The sequence below is a fragment of the Erinaceus europaeus genome, chromosome 4 (genome assembly GCF_950295315.1).
Source record: "Erinaceus europaeus chromosome 4, mEriEur2.1, whole genome shotgun sequence".
NCBI classification, from domain to species: Eukaryota; Metazoa; Chordata; class Mammalia; order Eulipotyphla; family Erinaceidae; genus Erinaceus; species Erinaceus europaeus.
The window spans coordinates 53,801,979-53,826,054 of NC_080165.1; the positions used below are offsets into that span (position 1 = coordinate 53,801,979).

Below are 24,076 nucleotides of genomic sequence, written 5' to 3' on the forward strand. Positions count from 1 at the left end.
TCCGGTCGTAGTACAACGGTGGCCCAGCGGGCTCAAACCTCATTGACAGCTCCTGACCCTCGTTGTAAAACTTTCATTTCCGCCCTTACCGAATTTCTTTGTTGCCCCCTAGTGATCAGGGAGTGCTCCACTCATGCATTTAACAAGTACTGGCCGCCTAATGTAATGTGTATTTTAGGCACAATGCTACTGTTTGGGGATATGAAAAGAAGTCAGACAAAATTTCCTTAAATTTGCACAGGATTGAAGGGGAGAAGACAAAATACATAGTAACTAAAGCGTAAGTTTTATGGAGCCAGAAAAAAAAGCAAGAAGTCTATTCAAATGTGAAGACTTAATTAAGTCCATACTTACTAAATATAAATACATGTTGATTGATGGTCTTTGCTAGCATGGTTCCTGAAGTAGGGTGAATATAGGCTAAGCCCTCGTCCCCTACCAGAAGGATGGGGGAAGCTTTAACAGCAAAAGAGCAGGAGTCGGACCGTAGTGCAGCGGGCTAAGTGCAGGTGGCGCAAAGTGCAAGGACCAGTGTAAGGATCCCGGTTCGAGTCCCTGGCTCCACAGCTGCAGGGGAGTCCCTTCACAAGCACTGAAGCAGGTCTGCAGGTGTCTGTCTTTCTCTCCCCCTCTGTCTTTCTCTCCTCTCTCCATTTCTTTCTGTTCTACCCAACAAAGACGACATCAATAATAATTACAACAATTTTTTAAAAAGGGCAACAAAAGGAAAAAAAACAAATATTAAAAAAATACTAAAGGGACCGAGTCGTGGCGCACCTGGTTGAGTGTACAAGTTAAAATGTACAAGGACCCAGGTTCAAGCCCCTGGTCCCCACCTAAAGGGGGAAAACTTCACAAGTGGTAAAGCAGGGCTGTAGGTGTCTGTCTCTCTCCCTCTCTATCACCCCTTTCCTTCTCGATTTCTGGCTGTCTCTAACTAGTAAATAAAGATAGTAAAAAAATTTTTTTTTAATTAAAGAAATTCCCAGAAAAATAAAAGCAGAAGAGAAGAGCAGGAGTCTTTTTTTATTTCTTTCTCCCACTCTCCCTACTTCTCTCTGACCCTATAAGAAAAAGAAAGAGGTGGTCCAAGGAGGTGGCGCAGTGGATAAAGCATTGGACTCTCAAGAAGGAGGTCCAAATTCAATCCCTGGCAGCGCATGTACCAGAGTGATGTCTGGTTCTTTCTCTCCTCCTATCTTTCTCATTAATAAATAAATAAAATCTTTAAAAAGAAAAAGAAAGAAGGCAGGGGTAGATAACATTAATCGTTATGTAAAGAGACTCTCATGCCTGAGGCTCTGAAGGCCCAGGTTCAATACCCCCTGCACCACCATAAGCCTGAGGTGAGCAGTGCTCTGCTTCAAAAAAGGGGAAGGGGGAGAGAGAGAGGGAAAGATGGAGAGGGAGAGGGGGAGGGGGAGAGGGGGAGGGAGGGGAGAGGAGAGGGGAGGGGAGGGGAGGGGAGGGGAGGGGTGGGGAAGGGGAGAGGGAGAGGGAGAAGAAGAGGGAGTCAGTCACTGGGCAGATTATATTCGTCATACAGGCAGGAAGCCTCAGTGATAAATAACCCTGATAGGGGAAAAAGTGAATACAGGTAAGTAAGCATCTTCAACAGAAATAAACTTGGAATATGGGGAAAAAACAAAGGTGTCTTCTCTGCTTAGTGCTGTCCCAGAAAGTTATTTTGAAGGATATTCAAAATAAAGAAACTATGTTCTGCATTTTTTTACTAACTTGTTACTTGACTTTCACTGATCCCTTTGATCTTACTTTATGTTTTTTTGTTTTGCCTCCAGTTGGTGGGGGTCGCTGCCAGCATTATGAATCCACTGCTCCTGGTGGCTTTTTTTTTTTTATTATTATTAGATAGGACAGAGAGAAATTGAGAGAGGATGGGGAGACAGTGAGAGAGAGAAAAAGATAGACACCTGCAGACCCTCTTCACAGCTCAGCTCGTGCCCCCTGCAGGGGTGGAGCGGGTGCTCTAACTTTGTACTATGTTTGCTGAACTGGGTGTTTCCCCCAGATCTCCACCACCCCCACTTTCTCTCTCTCTCTCTCTCTTTTATTTATTTTTTTTTACCAGAGCACTACTCAGCTCTAGCTTATGGTAGGTAGTATAGGGGATTGAACCTGGGACTTTAGGGCCTTAACATGAGAGTCACTTTGTGTAACCATTGTGCAATCTACCCCTGCCCAACTCATACTTTTTATGGTTAATTGGATTTATCAGATCTTACAGCTAGCTAATGAAGTTGTTACAATTAACAGCCACAGGTGACTCTAGATAGCTAACTTCTTGGATTCATTGTTTTTTGTTTTGTTTGACTTTTCTGACATGCACTGTTGTCACTCTGGCAGCTTAGAGCCTCTTGGCTCAACTCCTAGGTCACAACTGATGAAATTTTAAATTTTTCCTTTTCTTTTTTTAAGATTTTACTTATTTGTTAGTGAGAAATATAGGAAGAGAGAAAACCAGATATCACTCTACTACATGTACTGCCGGGGATTGAACTCAGGACTGCATGCTTGAGAATCTAGTGCCTTATCCTCTATGCCACCTCCCAGACCACTTTGTTTTTCTTTTTTTACCAGAGTTGTGGTTAATGGTAGTGCAGTGAATTGAACCTGGGACATTTGTGCCTCAGGCATGAAAATCTTTTTGCATAACCATTATAGCATCTCTCCAGCCCTAGGTTGTTTGCTTGTTTTGTTTTGTAGATTTATTTATTTATAAGAGGACCAGAATATCACTCTGGCACATGCAATGCTGAGGTTCCAACTCAGGACCTCATTCTTTTTTTTTTTTTTTTAGTGTTTTTTTTTTTAATTTCTTTATTGGGGAATTAATGTTTTACATTCAACAGTAAATACAATAGTTTGTACATGCATAACATTCCCCAGTTTCCTATTTAACAATACACCCCCCACTATGTCATTTATCATCCTTCATGGGCCTGTATTCTCCCTACCCACCCACCCCAGAGTCTTTTACTTTGGTGCAATACACCAATTCCATTTCAGGTTCTACTTGTGTTTTCTTTTCTGATCTTGTTTTTCAACTTCTGCCTGAGAGTGAGATCATCCCATATTCATCCTTCTGTTTCTGACTTATTTCACTTAACATGATTTTTTCAAGGTCCATCCAAGATCGGCTGAAAACGGTGAAGTCACCATTTTTTACAGCTGAGTAGTATTCCATTGCTCAGCCACTCATCTGTTGTTGGACAACTGGGTTGCTTCCAGGTTTTGGCTATTACAAATTGTGCTGCCAAGAACATATGTGTACACAGATCTTTTTGGATGGATATGTTGGGTTCCTAGGATATATCCCCAGGAGAGGAATTGCAGGGTCATAGGGTAGGTCTATTTCTAGCCTTCTGAGAGTTCTCCAGACTGTTCTCCACAGAGGATGGACCAGATGACATTCCCACCAGCAGTGTAGGAGGGTTCCTCTGACCCCACACCCTCTCCAGCATTTGCTGCTGTTACCTTTTCTGATGTATGACATTCTCACAGGAGTGAAGTGATATCTCATTGTTGTCTTTATTTGCATTTCTCTGACAATCAGAGACTTGAAGCATTTTTTCATGTGTTTCTTGGCCTTTTGGATCTCTTCTGTGGTGAAAATTCTGTCCAAGTCCTCCCCCCATTTTTGGATGGGGTTATTTGTTGTCTTGTTGTTGAGTCTGGCAAGCTCTTTATATATGTTGGTTATTAAACTCTTATCTGATGTATGGCATGTAAAGATCTTCTCCCATTCTGTGAGAGGTCTCTTGCTTTGGGTAGTGGTTTCTTTTGCTGTGAAGAAGCTTTTTAATTTGATGTAGGACCTCATTCTTTTTATATATATTATTCATTTATTAATGAGAAAGGAGAAGAGAAATAACCAGACATCACTCGGGTACATGTGCTTCCAGGAATCGAACTCAGGACCTTACGCTTGAGAATCGAATTGACATATTCACTGCACCACCTCCTGGACCACAGGACGTCATTCTTGAGAGTCCAATGTTTCATCCACTTCACTACCTCCTAAGTCACCAGATGAGGTTCCTTAATTAGTTATTGTGTAAGAATTATTTTATTTGTTGTTTTAACTGTATGCAGTTTTCATGAGAAAAAGACTAGAGCTTTGCTCCATCATTTGCAGTCTGGGAAATACAACACCGGGCCTTGCACATAGAAGATATGTGCTCAGGGGTTGAGGTGGTGGTGCATCTGGTTAAGCACACACTATAATGCGCAAGGACCTGGGTTCAAGCCTCTGATGCCCACCTGCAGGGGGAAAGCTACATGAGTGTTGAAGTTGTGGTCAAGCGAAGAGGCTAGAGCTATAAACAAAAGGGACAATGACATAGGAACAGGAGGGAGAAGTCCCAATAAGTAGAGGGGCCCAGACTTTAAGAGCTGCAAGTCTCTCTCTCTCTCTCTCTCTATCTTCCCCTCCCTTCTCAATTTGTCGCTATCCAATAATAAATAAATAAATAAATAAATAAATAAATAAATAAATATGTGCTCTATTGCCGAACCACCTCCCTGGCTCAATGGCATTCTATTACCCTCCAATCCATACCCTCTCTGAATTTTTTTTTTGTCTTCAGAAGAAAGAGATCTAGGGCATGTGTAATTTTACCACTCCTGGGCTGTTTTTTCATTCAGATAAGAGAGACAAAGAGAAATGGTGAGAGACAGCACAGCATCAGAGCTTCCTCTGGCTCTGCCTCTTCCAAGGAGTGTGAAGGCCCAGATCTGAGCTGCGTGCATGTCAAGGACCTCGTCCTTCCCACTATCTCCTCCCCTCTTTTGACACATTCTCTTTGCCATGTGTTTAAGAACAATTTCTCTAATATACTTGGTTTTTGTTAATTTGTTTATTTTGCGGACGGGTGTCCTCTAAGTTAAGCATGTGTAGTGATAGGACTATGGACACAGGACTTCAATCATGTCTTTAATGGCCAAACTGAATAAATACTTGAAAAATAAAATATAGACCATCCACATTTGTAGCAGATAGGTTCTTTGAAATGGGAATAACATTCAGTATGAGCAATAAAATTGTGAAATATAGGTGGTTCTTAAACTTTTGGGAATATAAAACCCAATGTCTCAGGCCTGGGAGACAGTATAATGGTTATGCAAAAAGACTTTCTTGCCTGAGGCTCCGAGGTCCCAGGTTCAATTTATTATTATTATTATTATTTTAAATTTCTTTATTTATTGGATAGAGACAGCCAGAAATTAAGAGGAAGGGGGGTAATAGAGAGGGAGAGAGATAGAGAGACATCTGCAGTCCTGCTTCATCACTTGTAAAGCTTTCCCCCTGTAGGTGGGGACCGGGGACTCAAACCTGGGTCCCTATGCATTGTAACATGTGCCTTCAGCCAGGTGCACCACCACCCGGTCCCCCAGGTTCAGTTTCTATTACCACCATAAGCCAGACTTGAGCATTGTGGTCTGATAAAAAAAAGTAAACACACACACACACACACACACACACACACACTCTGGTAAAAATATATATATATACACACACACATACACACACACACACACCTGGGAAGTTTGGTGCCTCAGATATCAATGTCTTTTTGCATAACTATTATGCCATCTTATGTCTTTCATGAGCCAGTGTCATATACAGCCTGGCTGTTGGAATTCCAGCATTTCTGAGTACCAGAATCCTTCATTTCATAATATCTTCTTCTCCCAATTTTATTTAGCTGTTCTTACCTATTTATTTGTTGTCATTTATTCTAGAAATAAATTTACTTTTCTGCTAGGTGCTGGAAAACTGCAGTAAACCTAACTGACATGCTTCCATTTCATGGCACTTGGGTTAGTTGATACTTCAACTGTCTTCCATAAGTTAAGTTTTATTCTACTAGTTCATTGTGAAACCGGTGCAAGACTCCCCTTTTATACATGCTAGTTCCGAGTTCCTGCCCCATCCCCATCATTTCCCCTCCCACAGCCAAGACTACTTCCTCTTTATGATCAACAGAATGATGAGAGAAACTTGAATAAGGAACCCAGAGCTTCCCCCAAAATGCAGCCCCCAAAAGATAAAAAAAGGAGAAGCAGTCAAAGAGTTGGAGAGAGCTCCATTTTATTATAGCAAGTTAAAAAAAGAAGGCAGGCCAGGGAAATAGCACAGCAATAACACACAGGAACCAAGTTTGGTCCCAGACACTACCAATAGACAGAGCTGAGTAGTGCTCTGGTGAAAAACAAAACAAAAACAGGCAATTGATAAGGAAGTAGAAATGGGGGAGAGTTGAATTGCTTTGTTAGCCACCCCACATCCTAGCAACTTAATCCAACTCAGTTGTGAATAATGAGGGTAAAAGAGTTAAATAACTATAGGGGCTGTGGAGCTAAGATTCTTAGCCTTCCCTCTTGGGGAAAACTAAGGCGTACTAATACTGAGAAAAAGTGGAGGAAGCTACACTTCTGTCAATCCAAGAAGGTGACTGCAGCAGGCATGTGCAATAATTCCACATGAACATGACAAGTGGGCGTGACCTGTAAACCTGGGACTTTGACAGATGAGGCTGGGACCTGGTGGGGTTTGTAAACTAGGTTGTGGTCAAGCGAAGAGGCTAGAGCTGTAAACAAAAGGGACAATGACATAGGAACAGGAGGGAGAAGTCCCAGTAAGTGGAGGGGCCCAGGCTTCACATAGAGATGAGTGCTTAAATCCTGAGAACCCCCAGGTGTTGATGGGAAGTCAAGGAGGGATGTAGGGAGAGTGTACCTTGCCCAAGGAGATGCTTACACATACACCCCAGTGCTTACACATACACCCCAGTGAGCTTTATTTCTCCCCAGGACTTGGTGCTCACTCTAGGATCACCCACTCATACTAGGTATCTGGGTGAATATTGGGCAATTAATTCAGCCCCAGAAACAGGATGAGGAAAGCAAGTTGGAAGACATTGGTTGCCATTCTCTGCTAGGCTCATTTTCAGGATTTGTCTGCTTTGAATCTTCTGGGCTCTGAGATCTTCACTTCTGGAAAGGAGGGAGGTACAGCCTCTTGGCAAATAAAAAAGTGTCACCTTCGGCAGGATTCATCTGTGTGAGAGGAAGCAATAATCATAAGAGATAATTCCAATAAAATAATAATAATAATAATAAAGATAATGAATAAGGGTTACTGTCTTCTCTCCCACCCCACCCTACCCCTAACACACATACACTAAAGACCAGTAGACATATAGAAAATCTTATCTCCAGATCTTGAGTGCTTATTGCAAGTAGCCACTATTGATTCAGTTCATATAGTGTGAGAGTTGGGTAGTAGTGCAGTGGGTTAAGTGCACGTGGCGTAAAGCGCAACTGGTATAAGGATCCCGGTTCGAGCCCCCAGCTCCCCACTTGCAGGGGAGTCGTTTCACAGGCGGTGAAGCAGGTCTGCGGGTGTCTGTCTTTCTCTCCTCCTCTCTGTCTTCCCCTCCTCTCTCCATTTCTCTCTGTCCTATCCAATAACAACAACATCAATAATAACTAGCAAAAAAACAATAAAACAGTTCATATAGTGTGCCAGACATTTCTATAAGTCAGCTTTAGGAGGCAGTTATTATCAAACCTATTTCACACCTGACTGAGTGCACGTTATAATGTGCAAGGATCCATGTTCAAACCCCTGGTTCCCGCCTGCAGGGGGAAAACTTCAGGAATGGTGAAGTTAGGGCTGCAGGTGTCTCTCTCTTCCTCTCTATCTCCCCTTCCCTCTGGATTTCTCTCGGACTCTATCCAAAAATAAAATTAAAACACAAAAACATATTTCATAAATGAGGCCAGAGGTCAGATGTTTTAGCTGAGGTTACACCAAAGTAAGTGGCAAGATAGAATTAAACTCAGGCCTGTCAGACCCAAACTCAGTGTTTTGTTTTAAACATTTATTTTACTTACTAGGAGAAAGAAGAGAAAGAAAACCAGAGGACTGCTCAGCTCTAGCATAACGTGGTGCTGGAGATTGAATTTGTGGCCTCTGAGGCCTCAGGCATACTAGTTGGTGCTCTAACAAACTGAGCTGTCTCCCTGGCCTAACCTGAATCCAGTGTTCTTTGTTTGCTTATTTGTTTGTTTTCTTGTTTTCTAAATAGAGACAGAAAGGCTGAGAGAGTGACAGAGATCACAGCACTGAAGCTTCCTTTAGAGAGGCAGGGGCTAGGCGTGAACCTGGACCACATATATGACAAAGCAGCATACTATCCAAGTGAGCTACTTCATTGATCCAAAACCAGTTCGTAATATATATGTATGTATGTATGTATGTATGTATGTATGTATATGACTTGGGAAATACCATAATGGTTATGCAAAAAGACTTTGATGCCTGAGGCACCAAAGGTTCCAGGTTCAATCCCCAGCACTACTATAAGCCAAAGCCAAGCAGTGCTCTGGATATATATATATATGAATTAGAGGGAGAAAGAATTAGAGCATTACTCTGGCACATGGGATTATGTGATGCTGGGAATCAAACTCAGGATGTAATATTTGATAATCCAATGCTTTATCTACTATACCAATTTTCAGGATGCAAGCCAGTATCTTTTTTTACTTTTTTCTATTTGTTAATGTCAGAAAGAGGGGGAGAGGGGCCAGGTGGTGCCTCACCTGGTTAAGTGCACACATTACAGTGCACAAGGATCCAGGTTCAAGCCCCTGGTTCCCACCTGCAGGGGGAAAGCTTCATGAGTGGTGAACCAGTGCTGCAGGTGTCTCTCTCTCCCTCTCTATTACCCACTTCCCTCTCGATTTCTGGCTGTCTCTATCTAATAAAGACGATTAAAAAAAGAAAAAGAAATGATTACTTTAAAAAAAAGAGGAGAGAGAGAGAACTAGAGCATCATTCTGGCATATGTAATAGCAGGGGTCAAATTCAAGGGTTCATGCTTTTTAAAGAATTAATTAATTAATTTATTTATTGCCTCCAGGGTTATCACTGGGGCTCGGTGCCTGCACTATGAATCCACAGCTCTTGAAGGCCTTTTTCCCTATTTTGTTGCCCTTGTTACACTTGTCGTCATTATTATTGTTTTCACTGCTGTCGTTGTTGGATAGGACAGAGAGAAATCGAGAGAGGAGGGGAAGACAGAGAAGAGGAGAGAAAGACAGACACCTGCAGACCTGCTTCACCACCCATGAAGCAACCCCCCACCCCCACCCCCCACTGCAGGTGGGGAACCAGGGGCTCGAACCGTACGCAGGTCCTTGTGCTTGGTGCCATGTGTGCTTAACCTGCTGGGCTACCGCCCAACCCCCAATTTCTTTTTTTTTTATTATTATTATGATATTTGTTTATTTATTTATTAAAGATTTTATTTATTTATTAATGAGAAAGATAGGAGGAGAGAGAAAGAACCAGACATAACTCTGGCACATATGCTGCCAGGATTCGAACTCAGGACTTCATGCCTGAGAGTCCAAAGCCTTATCACTGCGCCACCTCCCGGACCACTGTTTATTTATTGAATAAAGACAGTCAGAAATCAAGAGGGAAGGGGGTGATAGAGAGGAAGAGAGACACCTGCAACATTGCTTCACCAGTTGCAAACTTTCCCTATGTAGGTGGGGGGTCTGGGGCATGAATCTGGGTCCTTGTTCATTGTAGCATGTGTGCTCAACCAGGTGTGCCACCACCCGCACCCTCCCCCTTTCCTTTTTCACTGATAAGAGAAAGAAAAAAGGGGGGGGGCTGGGAGGCAGCGCAGTGGGTTAAGTGCACATGGTGCAAAGTGCAAGGACCAGGGTAAGGATCCAGTTTGAGCCCCCAGCTCCCCACCTGCAGAGGGGTCTCTTTGCAAGCGGTGAAGCAGGTCTGCAGGTGTCTATCTTTCTCTCCTCCTCTCTGTCTTCCCCTCCTCTCTCCATTTCTCCCTGTACTATCCAAAAATAACAACAGCTATAACAACTACAAGGGCAACAGAATGGGGGGGGGGGGAAGCCTCCAGGAGCAGTGGATTTGTAGTGCTGGCACTGAGCCCCATCGATACCCTAGAGGCAAAAAGAAAGAAAAAAGTGGAAAAATTTAAAGATAGATGGGGTAGAGAGATACCTGTAGCATTGCTCCACCACTTTTGAAACTTCTACCCTGCAAGTGGAGATTGATGACTGGAACCCAGATTCTTCATGTGGTGGATGCCAGGCTCAAACCTAGGTCATGCACATGGCAAAGCAGCATACTATCCAAGAGAGCAACTTCCCTGGCCCCTGAACTTGGATTTTTAAAAATATATATATATTTATTTATTCTCTTTTGTTGCCCTTGTTGTCTTATTGTTGTAGTTACTGATGTCGTTGTTGGGTAAGACAGAGAGAAATGGAGAGAGGAGGGGAAGACAGAGACGAGGAGAGAAAGATAGACACCTGCAGACCAGCTTCGGGGCTTGTTTAGCCACTCCCCTGCAGGTGGGGAGTCTGGGACTCAAACCGAGATCCTTACGCTGGTCCTTGCACTTTGCACCACCTGCGCTTAATTTAATGCTGCGCTACCGCCCAACTCCCTGAAGTTGGATTTTTATGCATGGCAACATATATGCTGTACTAGTTATGCCACCGTCTGGCCACTAAGTAACTCTTTTTTAAAATCCTCTCTTGGGTTCCAGGAAGTGGCCCAGTGGATGGAGCAATGAACTTGAGTGGGTGAGGTCCCAAGTTGGAACCCCAGCATTGCATGTTACAGCATAATGCTCTGATGTTCTCTCTTCCTCCCTCTTTTCCTTACATCATTAATAAATCTGAACCCCAGGGAGTCGGCGGTAGTGCAGTGGGTTAAGCGCAGGTGGTGCAAAGCCAAGGATTGGAGGAAGGATCCGGGTTGGAGCCCCTGGCTCCTCACCTGCAGGGGAGTCGCTTCACAAGTGGTGAAGCTGGTCTGCAGGTGTCTTTCTCTTCCCCTCTCTGTCTTCCCCATCTCTCTCCATTTCTCTCTGTCCTATCTAATAACGACGACATCAATTAACAACAACAATAACTACAACAATAAAAAAACAACAAGGGCAACAAAAGGGAATAAATAAATAAATATTTTTAAAAAATAAATAAAAATAAATCTAAGCCCAGGAGGTGGCATAGTAGATCAAGCACTGGATTCACAAGCATGAGGTCTTGAGTTCAGTCCCTGGCATAGCATGTGCCAAAGTGATGCTTTGGGTCTCTCTCTCTCTTCCCTCTCTCTCTCATTAGTAAATAAAACTTTGTAGGGCCAGGTGGTGGTGCACCTGGTTAAGCACACACACTACAGTGTGCATGGATCTGGGTTCAAAGCCCCTGAAGGGGGAGAGCCTCACAAGTGGTGAAGCAGGGATAAAGATGTTTCTCTGTCTCTCTCCCTATCTCCCCCTCCCCTCTCAATTTCCCTCTGTCTCTATCCAATAATAAATAAATAAAATTTAAATAATAATAAATGAATAAAACTTTGCAGTCTGGGAGTTAGTGTAATGAATAAAGTGTTGGACTCTTTGATACTCTCATGCCTAAGGCTCCAAAGTTCCAGGTTCAATTCTCCATACCATCATAAGCCAGAGCTGAGTAGTGCTCTGGTAATAAATAAATAAATAAATAAATAAATAAATAAATAAATAAAGTGTTGGACTTTCAAGCATGGGGGCTGGGTGGTGGTGCACCTAGTTGAGCATGTTACAGTGCGCAAGGACCCAGGTCCAAGCCCCTGGTCCCCACAGGGGAAAGCTTCACGAGTGGTGAAGCAGAGCTTCAGGTGTGTCTCTCCTTCTCTCCCTCTCTCTTTTTAATTTTTTTTCAAACTTTATTTATTCATTTGATAGGACAGAGAGAAATTTAGAGGGAAGGGGAATAGAGAGATAGAGAGACACCTGCAGCCCTGCTTCACCATTCATGAAGCTTTCCCCCCACAGGTGGGGACCAGGAGCTTGAACCTGGGTCCTTGTGCACTGTAATGTGAGCACTTAACCACATGAGCCACCACCTGGCCCATCTCCTCTCTATCTCCCCCTTCCCTCTTGACTTCTGGCTGCCTCTATCCAATAAATAAATAAAGATAATTAGGGGCTGGGTGGTGTTGCACCTGGTTGAGTGCACATGTTACAACGTGTAAAGACCTAGGTTCAAGCCCCCCAGCCCTCACCTGCAGGGGGAAAGTTTTGCAAGTAGTGCCAGTGCCAAAGGTGTCTCTCTATCTCTCTCCCTCTCTCCCACACCCTCCCCTCTCAACTTCTGGCTGTCTCTAATAAATAAATATAGTACAAAAAATTTAAATATATAGTTAAAGAGAAGATCTAGAGTTTGATCTCCAGCACATGTATCAGTGACCCCTGGTTCTCTTTCTCTCCGCTTATTTATTTTTTTTTAAATAAAACATTTATTTATTCCCTTTTGTTGCCCTTGTTGTTTTTTATTATTGTTGTAGTTATTATTGTTGTTGTTGGATAGGACAGAGAGAAATGGAGAGAGGAGGGGAACACAGAAAGGGGGAGAGAAAGATAGACACCTGCAGACCTGCTTCACTGCCTGTGAAGTGACTCCTCTTCAGGTGGGGAGCCAGGGACTGGAACTGGGATCCTTATGCGGGTCCTTGCGATTTGCGCCACCTGTGTTTAAACCGTTGCGCTAGCGCCTGACTCCCTTCTCTCATCTTATTAATAAATAAGATCTAGTAAATCTAGCAATAAATACATATTTTTTATTTATATTATTTATTTCAGATAGAGAAGAGTGAGGCAGAGCAGGGATGGGGAGAAAGACAGACACACAGAGAGAGACCTGTAGCACTGCTTCATCACTTATGAAGCTCCCTCCTACAGGTGGGGACTGAGGGTTTGAACCAGCTCTTTGTACACTGTCATGTGTACACTCAACAAGATGTGCTACCACCTGGCCCCTTAGAAATAAACAAACAGGGAGTCAGGCGGTGGCGCAGTGGGTTAAGCGCAGGTGGCGTGAAGCGCAAGGGCGGGTTAAGGATCCCCGTTCAAGCCCCCAGCTCAAGCCCCCGGCTCCCCACCTGCAGGGGAGTCGCTTCACAAGTGGTGAAGCAGGTCTGCAGGTGTCTGTCTTTCTCTCCTCCTTTCTGTCTATCCCTCCTCTCTTCATTTCTCTCTGTCCTATCCAACAACAACGACATCAATAACAACAATAACTACAACAAAACAAGGGCAACAAAAAGGAATAAATAAATAAATATAAAAATATTTTTAAAAATTAAAAAAAAAGAAATAAACAAACAAGGGAGTCGGGCAGTAGCACAACCGGTTAAGGGCACGTGGCACGAAGCGTAAGGACCTGCATAAGGATCCCTGTTCCAGCCCCTGGCTCCCCACCTGCAGGGAAGTCACTTCACAGGCAGTGAAGCAGGTCTGCAGGTGTCTTTCTCTCCCCCTCTGTCTTCCCCTCCTCTCTCCATTTCTCTCTGTCCTATCTAACAACGACGACATCAATAACAACAATAACTAAAACAACAATAAAAAACAAGGGCAACAAAAGGGAAGATAAATAAATAAATAAATATAAAAAAATTTTTTTAAAGAAATAAACAAATAAATACATTCTATATTTCAAGTCTTCTCCCTTTCTTCCTGAACCACAATGCCACCTGTACCAGGGGGCATTGTTGGTGGGGGGAGATCCCAGATCACCACTCACCCACTATCAAGGCCTTGGTGCGCAGTCCACCCTGGAGCTCACGCTGCAGCAATAGCAACTCCTCTTCATCCTCTTCATCATCAGGTTGGGCTACTGGGGGGCTGGGGGGATTGGGGCCTTCAGGCTCTGGACCCAGTTCTTCTAGCACCGAACTCTCAGATGGGTATTGGTATGTGGTCTCCAGGGCTGTCTCACTGAAGGAGATTTTGAGCTGAAGGTGAGAAAGAAAAGAAGGCAAGATTAATAGTTCAGTCAGTCTATAGGGGAACAGTAGGGAGCAGGTACAAAGTGTGTGTGTGTGTGGGGGGGGCACTCCACTGACTTTGCCCTTCCCATCCACTCTGCAGTCCAGTTTCCCTTTCTGACACTGCCTCTCCAAGCCCAGATTCCCTATTGCCAGTAATAGTTGTTCAAAAATATCAGGCTTTGGCCTTAGCTTTGGCGGGGATTTACGTGGCAGAAATAAGTAATACAGAATCAAGTATCTATCCTTGACTGGGAAGCAAAGGGTACAAAATCAAAATACAGTGGTCCAGGAGGTGGTGCAGTGGGAAAGCTTTGGACTCTCAAGCATGAGGTCCGGAGTTTGATCCCCGGCAGCACATGTGCCAGAGTGATGTCTGGTCCTTTCTCTCTCCTCCTATCTTTTTCATAAATAAAATCTTTTTTAAAAAATCAAAATACAAAGAGAAGTGTTTTAATCAGAACAGAATCTCTAGGTGCTTGAGGAAATCAAGAAAGTTTGTATGGACAGAGCTAGCTGGGGAGGAGTCTCAGTCAAAGACAGTGGCAGCACACTGATTTCCATATCCTGAGCCCCTTGCTGTTCAAGTCTAGAATTCTGGACACTCAATCTTGCTACCTCACTCACTCCTCAGCTTCAGTTGGAGTGGACCCCACAGGGAAGGGATCTAAGGGCCAGGAGGGAAGAGGAGGCCAATAAAGTTTCAGAGGAAACCAGACTCCCCACCACCACTACCATCACCACCACAACCACCCCCCCCAACACAGAGAAAATGAGCAAACGGGAGGTAACAGGAGCAGAGAGGAAAGTCCATATAAACACAGAATGGGGGTGGATAGTGCAACAAAGGGACATGGAGAAATTAAAACACCGGAGAGAGCACCAGGAGGGGGTGTAAAATCCTAAACACACCATCCTCAGAACAATCCCCAGTTGTCCTCACTGCCTTTCTTCTCTTCCCTGCTGCCCTGCTAAGAAGCTCAGGGGAAGGGCAGGGTGGGATTAAGTCTAGGAGCCAATGCGATTAAAGAGACACAGGCAATAGAAGAAGAAAGAGACACAGGAAGATTCCGTGTGAACTACTTGGAAAGGTCCAGATAAGTCTCCTTACACTTTCCCCGGCATCTGTTTGAGGAACTTGGGATCCTGCATTTAAGTCTTTGCATGGTCTGGGGTATCAGGAGAGAAAAAAAGCCAAAAGGGGTGCTGGGAAGACAGCATAATGCTTATGCAAAAGACTTTCATGCCTGAGGCTCTAAGGTCACAGGTTCAATTCCCAGCTCCACCATAAACCAGAGTTGAGCAATGTTTTTCTGTATCTTTCTCTCTCTAGTTTTCTCTCTCATTAAAATAAAAATAAATAAACCAGGAGGGTAACTGGACAGGAGGCTTCTAACACCTGGACTAAGAGACCATGTCACTCCTTGACTCTAAATCCTACATTGGTTCTCCACCTCACCTGGAACAAAGGCTAGATTCTACAGGTTGCTTTAATTTTGTTTGTTTGTTTGACAGAGAAAGAAAGACAGAGACTGAAAGAGACCACATCACCAAACCTTCTTTCAATATGGCTAAGATTGAACCTGGGTTATATATGGCAAAGCAACACATTATCTAAGTGAGCTATTTTACCAGCCCAATTAAAACTCAATAATAATAATAATTCTAATTTAATTTTTACTTATCTATCTATTTATTTACTTATTTAGTTTTGCTTCCAGGGTTATAACTGGGGCTTGATGCCTGCACTACCAATCCACTGCTCCTGGCAGCATTTTTCCATTTTATTGAATAGGACAGAGAGAAATTGGTTGGGGGGATAGAGAGGGACCAAGAAAGACAGACACTGAGGCCAGGTGGTGGCACACCTAGTTAAGCACACACATTACAGTGCACAAGTACCCAGGTTCAAGCCCCTGGTCCCCACCTACAGGGGGAAAGCTTCACAAGTGGTGAGGCAGTGTTGCAGGTGTCTGTCTCTCTCTCTCTCTCTACTTTCCCCTTCCCTCTCAATATCTCTATCTCTATTCAATAATAAATAAATAATCATAAAAAGAGAAAGTAGACACCTGCAGATCTGCTTCACTGCTTGTAAAATGGTGAAGATCAAACCTGGGTCCTTGCTCTTAGTACTATGTGTGCTTAACGAATGAGCCACTACCCAGCCCCCATAAAATACTTCGGAAGAGGGAGAGGGAGAGAGAGAGAGAGAGAGAGAGAGGGAGGGAGAGAGAGAATTGTTTTGGCACATTTGATACTAGGGATAGAACTTAAGAGTCCAACACTTGTGGTCCGGGAGATGGTGCAGTGGATAAAGCGCTGTATTCTCAAGTATGAGGCCCTGAGTTCAATTCCTGCACATGTACCAGAGTGATGTCTGGAGGCCCAGGTAGTGGCTCACCTGGTGGAGCACACGTTACAATGTGTAAAGACCCAGATTCAAGCCCCAAATCCCCATCTTCAGGGGGGAAGCTTTACAAGTGGTGAGGCAGGGCCGCAGGTGTCTCTCTCCCTACATCCCCCTTCTTCTCAATTTCTGGCTGTCTCTATCAAATAAAGATTAAAAAAAAAAAGCGATGGGTAGATAACTAATGGTTATGCAAAGAGATTCTCATGCCTGAGGCTCTGAAGTTCCAGGTACAATCCCCCACACCACCATTAGCCAGAGCTGAGCAGTGCTCTGGTAAAACAAAATAAAAGAGGGGCTGGGCGGTAGCGCAGCGGGTTAAGCGCACATGGCACAGAGCGCATAAGACCTGAGTAAGGATCTTGGTTCAAGCCCCCGGCTCCCCATCTGCAGGGGGGGTCCCTTCATAGGCGGTAAAGCAGGTCTGCAGGTGCCTATCTTTCTCTCCTACTCTCTGTCTTTCCCTCCTTTCTCCATTTCTCTCTGTCCTATCCAACAACAATGACACCAGTAATAATAACAACAGTCATAACAACAACAACGATAAACAACAAGGGCAACAAAAGGAAACAATAGTGCAGGCACCTCACCGAGCCCCAGCAATAACCCTCGAGGCAAAAAAAAAAATGGTTTGGTTGGTTCTCTCTTTCCTCTTATCCCTCTATAATATATATATCCAACACTTTTTCCACTGTGCAACCTCCCAAGCCACTACAGGTTACCTTTTTTTTTTTTTTACCAAAGCATTGCTCAGCTCTGGTTGATGGTGGTGCAGAAACTGAACCTGGGACTTCAGATCCTTAGGCATGAGAGTCTGTTGGTGTAACCATTAAGCTATCTCCCCCTCCTTACAAGTTGCTTTCACTGTGCCACTACACATTCACCTCTCCTGTATTCTCCCCTCACCAGTCATCTAACAGTGACTCCTCCAGGGGTATTCCTACCTAATGACCTGCATTGATTATTCAGTGGTACCCTCTACCAAGAGTACTTATCCCCAAATGTCTCCCATGGCTCCCTCTCTCCGAATTAAAGTCATCATAAAGTTGTCATATTTCCTCCCTCTACCTTTTGGCCCTCTGGACTCTAGCTATCTCTATTCTTACATATATATCACCAGAGTGCCACTCCAGAATATGTAGTGACACATGTAAATTCCATTATGTTCCATGCTTTATCACTGTCCTGGTGTCCCTGTTCTTTTTTTTTTTTCACTTTATTGGGGCGTTATTGGTTTACACTACCATTTTTTTTCCTTCCAGGATTATTGCTGGAGCTTGGTGCACCATAAATCCACTGCTCCAGGCAGCTGGTTTTCTTTGTCTTTTTCTTTTTTTTTTCTTTCCCATTTGATTGCCCTTGTTGTTGCCATTATTGTTATTGTTGTTGCTATATATTTTTTTAAAGATTCTGTTTATTTATTAATGAAAATGATAGGAGGAGAGAGAAAGAACCAGACATCACCCTGGTACATGTATTGCTAAGGGCTTGAACTCAGAACCTCATGCTTAAGAGTTAAGTGCTTTATCTACTGAGCCATCTCCCAGACCACGTTACATGTTTTTTTTTAAGATTTATTTGTGAAAGAGACAATCAGAACATCACTCTGGCACAGGTGATACCAGGGATCAAACTTGGGACCTCATACTTGAGAGCTCAGTGCTTTTATCCGAGGTGACACATCCTGGACCACTCCTGTCCTATGTTTTCCCCTCATAATCACTAACACCTTCTAACATGCCAAAGACTTCATGTGTTCATTGTCACAAAAAGCATGAAAGTGGCTACACTGGACAAGGTAAAGGTTCATCTAGACCTCAGATGAGGACCTGACAGAGGACCAGAGCTGGGGAAACAATAATGGGCCAGTGCCAGTGTAGGGAGGGGGGTAGACTGCCTTTCTGCAAATTTATTGGTAGAAATGAATGACAGCAACCAGATCCCTTAATTCCAATTTCTCACAAGAGACTCCTTCTGGTTCTGATACTGACAAGTACACAAAAACTTCTGGGAACATATTTCTGATTTCACATCCCCTTTTGGGATAATAAGCTCTGTGGCTTATCCACTCTGAAGACAAACTCAGTTTTATTTGTACTTAATTGTGTTTATCTCCCCTCATTCCCACCACCCATCACCCCCTCCACCCCAACATCTGACTGGGCTTCTCAGGAATGCACAGCTTCCATTGAGGGGGGCGTGGAGGGAAGAGGGGAGTGACTCACTCACTCCTCTCTCATCAGCTATATAAGGTCACAAAGGGGGGCAGAGAGGGGAGGGACCAGTTTCCCAGACAGAGGGGCCTCTGGGTAAGGGCATCAGTCACAGCCCAGCCCTGGGATTCTCTCCTGATGGCAGGGACACATCTGATGGAATTAGCCTGCAAATAGGAGTTATTTAGGGAAGGCAGGGTGGGGTGGGGTGGGGTGGGGCATGGTGGAGGAGTGTGTGGATCCTCCTATTCCTGAGCCAGTGGACTAGAACAGGGCATGCTGGGCCCCTGCTGAGCAGGGTGCTGACAGCATGAGGAAGGCCTGAGAGAAGGCAGGTGTCTGGGTCCAGAGAGCTGCTTCCCTACCCCCACCCCAGCAGGCCTGCTTCCTTATTCTCTCACCACATCCTGGGCAGTTCTGGCAGGCCCATGGCCCAGCGTTCCTCACTCACCCCACCAGCCTTCCGGCCCCCACCCCAGGCTTCCTGTTTGGGCGATCTGTTTCCGGATCCCCTGCTCCCTGACCTAGGTATGGTCACCATCACAGGTCCTGCCCTACACTGAGTGGGACCAGGCTTGGGGCCTCACATCTCTGTGCCTCTCCCTCCTTTTCCCTCCCTGGAAGGGACAAACGACCTCAATAGGAAGGGACTTCTCTGAACACCTCCCCCTGGCAGCTCCCCGACCTCTCTCCTTTGTCTGTGTCTGGGCTGAAGGAAAAGGAGCTAGCTAGCAGATGCAGAGTTCAGGACAGGATAGGGCTCAAGGATGGGAGCTTAAGCATCACTCAAAGATGAACTTGGGGGAATCAAATGACCCTCAAGTTTAACTGAAGTCTTTGGTCCCTGTGGTATCTCACTGATGCTGGGAACACAAAAACTAAACCTGAGGATGTCCTACACTCCCAGGATGAGGACTGGAAGCTAAGAAGGGCTTCCTAACTCTGAGGAGATGTGTTTGGTGCCTTGACCTCTCTTTCCTTAGAGATTTGCCAGCTGGAACTGAATCAGAATGGAGTGTAGGGAAGAGGATGGGTCAGGCTGGGAGAGAAGATAGCCCTGATGCTCCCACTTGCCCGAAACTACTCTGACCCTCTGCTTGCCTCAGCCTACACCCATCCCACCTTCCATGGTACTTCCCAATTGGTTCCAGCTCTCAGCACAGGGTATCCAAATTAACTTCTCTTTTCCTACCCTAAGGGGAGGAGAGAGGCTGAAGTGGCAGGGAGAGAGGGGGAAAACCTAGTGCTGAGCCAGTTCGGGGATGGGAGGGGAAGTCCAGGGAGGAAGGCTGGCAATGAGGGGTGGGGGCCTTTGGGAAGAAAAGGTTTTTCTTGTCCCAAGAGAGAAGGAAGTACTGTCTGAAGCAGTGGCCCAGCTGGGGGTGTGCAACCCCGAGGTCACCCACTTCAAATGGCCTCTATGTGTGTCTCTCCCATGGGGCACACTTGGGTTCAGAAGGCTTCTCTCTGCTCTTTTTGGCCCAGCCTGTTCTATTCTCTACCCCCACCCCCATGCTGGGAAGTCCTGGCTCAGCTCTATCCTCCTCTTCTTGGAACTTTGGGACCTCTTTTGCTCCCTCCAGCCCCAAAGACACCCCCACACACACACTTCTCCAGCATTCTTCTTCCAGGAAGGTTAGTGGTGCTTTCACCCAGGTGGCCCTGCCCTCAAGGCAGTTGCCTGGGCTCATCTCCCAACAAATGGGCTGGGTTGGGTCACAGATTCAGAGGGAAGGAAGGAAAGAAATAGGGGGAAAACTCAAGAGTCTGAAGGAAGGGAGAGTGAGTCGCCTGGGCACATCCTGAGAGAGACACACCCAGGGACAGCACTTAGTGGGTGTGTGTTGGGGGGGTGGAGGAGGGCAGGATCATGGGAGCATGGAAATGAATGGAATAGGAGTGTTACACAAAGGAAGGGTGTGTGAGCAGAGGAAGGGTAGTGGCAGGAATAAGCAAGAAAGATTAGAGGAAGACCAGGAGTCAGAGGTATAAAAAAAGAGAGAAGTGAGTCTAGAGAGACTGATGAGTGGGCTTTTAAGAAGTCTGGCTTGGCTGCTTGCTTACCTGTTTGTGGTGCCTCTCAGGTGACCCTTTGACAAGACAACTGCGGCTGAGGCGGAGGTAGCCCCCCAGAACCAAGATCTCCTCGACAGTTGGGTACCGCTTCTTCCCAGCCCCTGGGGCTGTAGCATCAGCTGTGGCTGGGGTGGCTGGAGCAGTAGGGGCTGCAGGAGGCACAGACCTTCGGGGATTGACTGTGAAGGTGTGTCCACTGCGGCGGGGGGCCCCCACCCCTGGCCCTGACTTCACTCCATAGAAGAGGCGGCTCATGAGGGGATCCCCAGAGGACTGGGGAGCAGATGAAGCTGGGGCTGGGGCTGGGACCAGGACTGGGGGTGGGGGCGATAGAGGGGCTGTGAGTGGAGGCCCGAGTTCCACTGCTTCCTCTTCCTGTCTTAAACCTCCAGTCCCAGAGTCCTCTGCTGGGAGGGGGGAGGGCACAGAGCAGCGGTTATGCAGGGCATTCAGAGACCTGCTCTGAACCCCTGCCTCCTCCTTCTCAGACTCTGCTTCTCCAGCTTCTACTACACCAAGAGTCCCCAGATGCTTCTCTGGAGGTTCTGGTTTCTGATTTTGCGTCTCAATATCCCTAGGTGTCCATTCTCGAACCTTCCCAGAGTTCAGAGTCCATTTCCACTCTTCTGTCAGTCTCGAGCTCCTCTCACCATCCTCCATAGAGCAAGGCCTCTGCTCCACTGCCTCCACGCCTCTGGAGCTGTGTTCTGGCACCTCCTTCGTTAAGGTTTCTGACTGCCTAGTAATTTCTTCTGGAGTCATCCCAGGAGCTGGCTTCTCTTGTTTTTTCCCATATTCCTCAGAGTAGTCTTTTCTTTCTTCTTCTGATCTCAGCCTCCACTCTGATGCCTCCAGTTGTACTGAAGTCTGTTCCTGAGACTCTGGAGTATCAGGCCTCCATTTGTGGACCTCTCTGAGGCCCAACTTCTGGCTGTCAGACTCCATGGGGCTCAGTCTTCTTTCTGCCACCTCTTTTCTCCTGGGGCTTTGTTCTTGGGGCTCAGCTGGTCTCACACTTTGCTCTGGAGTTTCTCCAGGGCTCAACCTCCATTTCCGGGTCTCTAACAGTCTGGAACTCCTCTCTCCAGCCTCAGTGGGGCTTTGTCTCCAGTCCCGAGTCTCTGAAGGCCTGGGGCTAGACTCTCGGGATCCTCCTGCCCCCAGCCTCCTCTCCTGAGAATTGATCCATTCTTCTCTAGACTCTCTTCCCTTGGGGCTCTGATCCCGCATCTCCCCAGGGCTGGGTCTCCGCTCCTGAGCCTCCAGAAGTCCAGACCTTCTCTCAGTAAGTAGTTCTTCATTCCGATGCTGCTGCTGCTGCTGACGCTCCTGCCGAATGAAGCGGTTCTGGTGCACTGGCCCGATGGCCTCCAGGAGCACAGCCGACTCATCTGGGTCTGGAGGTCCAGCCTCTGTAGTCCCAGGTGCAGGGCTAGGCTCCCCAGGAGATAGACTGAGCTTGGCTCTCCGGCGCTCCAGGAGCCCTCGCTTCCAGGCTGGCATCTGATTCAGTCGCTCCCTTTCTGCCTTCTCCCGGCCTCGAACGGCTGCCTCCTCCTGCCTGCGCCGGGCTAGCAGCTGTAACTTCCAGTCAGGGATGGTGGCCATGGTCGGCAGAGAATACTGAAGGCAGAGAGCAAGAGGTAAAGGTAGAGAATACTGAAGGCAGAGAGCAAGAGGCTTCAGGGAGGCTCAGGGATGGTCAGTCGGGGGATGGGAGTGGAGAAGTGGGATCCAGAGAAAGACAGAGGGGTAAGGACAGAGGGAAGAGGGGGAAAGAGGATAGAGAAAGGGGGAAACTGAGAAGGTGAAGCAAAAGCTATGGGCCTCGTTGGCAGGGGAAGTGAGAGGAAGAGTGGAGATTCACGGAGAGGCGGAGCCAGATTTGGCAGGAAGGGTTAACGGGTGTGGGACAGCCCCAAGGATGTGAGACTGTGAGAAGCTGACCCAGAGAGGCCGGGATGGGGGGGAAGACAGAGTTCAAAAGAGGCAGCTCCCGGGTATCCCGCAACGGTGAGAGGGGAGGGAGGTCAGAGTGGGAAGTGAGGGGGTGTATGGGAGGTGAGGAAGTGCAGAGTGGAGAGGGCTAGGGGAGAAGGTGGAGCAGGGGTCAGAGGGAAGAGGAGATCTGAGGGGGTAGGCGCCTCGTCTAAGCTGGGGCCCCAGAGGTCCCGGCTCCCCGACAGCCGGGCTCCGGCCACGCCTCTCGCCCCCCCCCCCCAGCTCCCACCCTCCGCCCGGCACTCCGCCCCAAGGCGGGTCAGGGGAAATACCCTCCCTCCGGGACTTTCAGGACTCGGCCGAACTGCCCGCGCGTTTCCAGGACCCTCGCTGTAGCCTTCGCCCGGTGCCCGGTGCCCGCCGCCCGGTGCCCGGTGCCCGCCGCCCGCCTCCCTGCCGGCCGAGCCCGGGCCCGGGCTGCAGAAACCGCTCTCGCCTCCCCTCTCGGGAGCCTGCGGTCTGGAACCCAGGTCGCCCAGATCGCGGAGCCCAGAGGGAGCTGGCCATCCCCACCCCACACCGGCCGCACAATCTCGGCAGAAAGCCGAGACAGCCCCAAGGTCTGTCCCGACCAAGGACGACAGAGAGGAGACATCCTTACCCTCCCCAAGTCTCAAGCACCTCGGTCAACTCACACGTCGCGGGGCTCCCCCGAGAGGGGGTGCGGAGGAGCCTGGCGTCCGGATAGAGAGGAAGAGGAGGAGAGAGGGATCGAGGGAGATCCGGAGACAGGAGGGAGGAGGGAGGGAAGGGAGGGAGGAGGAAAAGGGGGAGCCTAGGAGGAGAGATGAAGACAGACCCGGAGGCCTGGCGGGGGGCGGCCACCGCTTTGTCTGAGGACAATGGGGATAGGAAAGGGGGCGCGGGGCGGAGCTCAAGGAGGGGCGGGGCGGAGCCCGTGGACCGCGCGTGGGACTCGGCTCCGGGACACCACTTCTCCCTCTTAAGTCCCAGTCCTGCACCCTCTCTTCCCAGGCGCCTCACTCTGCTCCCGTCCCGCAGCACTGTAGAGCTCCGGGGGCCAGGCCCCCGCCCCCAGCCCGCCGACCCTGGGCGGCGGCCCGTGACTCAGGCCCCTCGAGGGACTGGGGAGGAAGCAGCAGCTGCTCGGAGTGGGGCCCGCCCTTCCCATCTCCTGCCCTCCTCCCCACGCTTTTGCCATCCCCGGCCAGCCTTTGTTACGGCGGGGTCCAGGGCGGCTGCCAGGTTGTGGGGGCCTGGCAGCTGGAGAGGTGCACAAAAGCCATCTGCTTTGGAAGCTCCCTCCCCTACCAGAGCAGCTGTCCCACTCTCAGTAGTTCGACCTGTCTCCCTTGCTTTCCCTGGTCACCAGCGGGGAAGCAGTGGGATTTGGAGGGAGATTGGGCCTCTCGGGAAGGTGGGGGTGGGCCGGTGGGGAGCAGCCGCCGCCCGGCGGTCGCCAGAGGGCGCGGTGGCTGCCCAGACTCGAGTTTGGCGCGCCCTGGCTCTGCTATCCAACTCTGACCCAGCAGTTACAAA

At 47.4% G+C, this 24,076-nt stretch overlaps 1 protein-coding gene across 1 annotated transcript; it reads right to left on the reverse strand.

Moving 5' to 3' along the window:
• Positions 1–6,095: 6,095 nt before the first annotated feature.
• On the reverse strand, positions 6,096–23,169 carry PPP1R18 (protein phosphatase 1 regulatory subunit 18). Its single transcript, XM_007532301.3, has 3 exons — positions 20,564–23,169; positions 13,636–13,846; positions 6,096–7,080 (listed from the first exon to the last, which is right to left on the reverse strand). The coding sequence occupies exons 1-3, from the start codon at positions 22,181–22,183 to the stop codon at positions 7,061–7,063; spliced, it is 1,851 nt and encodes a 616-aa protein (XP_007532363.1). The 5' UTR covers positions 22,184–23,169; the 3' UTR covers positions 6,096–7,060.
• Positions 23,170–24,076: the final 907 nt, after the last annotated feature.

Excerpts from the sequence above, each read along its gene's own strand:
- PPP1R18 (XM_007532301.3), bottom strand. The coding sequence starts at position 22,183 with ATGGCCACCATCCCTGACTGGAAGTTACAGCTGCTAGCCCGGCGCAGG. Across the intron at positions 13,847-20,563 it reads CTGAGAGGCACCACAAACAG|CTCAAAATCTCCTTCAGTGA; the intron begins GTAAGCAAGCAG and ends TCTCACCTTCAG. Across the intron at positions 7,081-13,635 it reads CACCAAGGCCTTGATAGTGG|ATGAATCCTGCCGAAGGTGA; the intron begins GTGAGTGGTGAT and ends CCTCTCACACAG.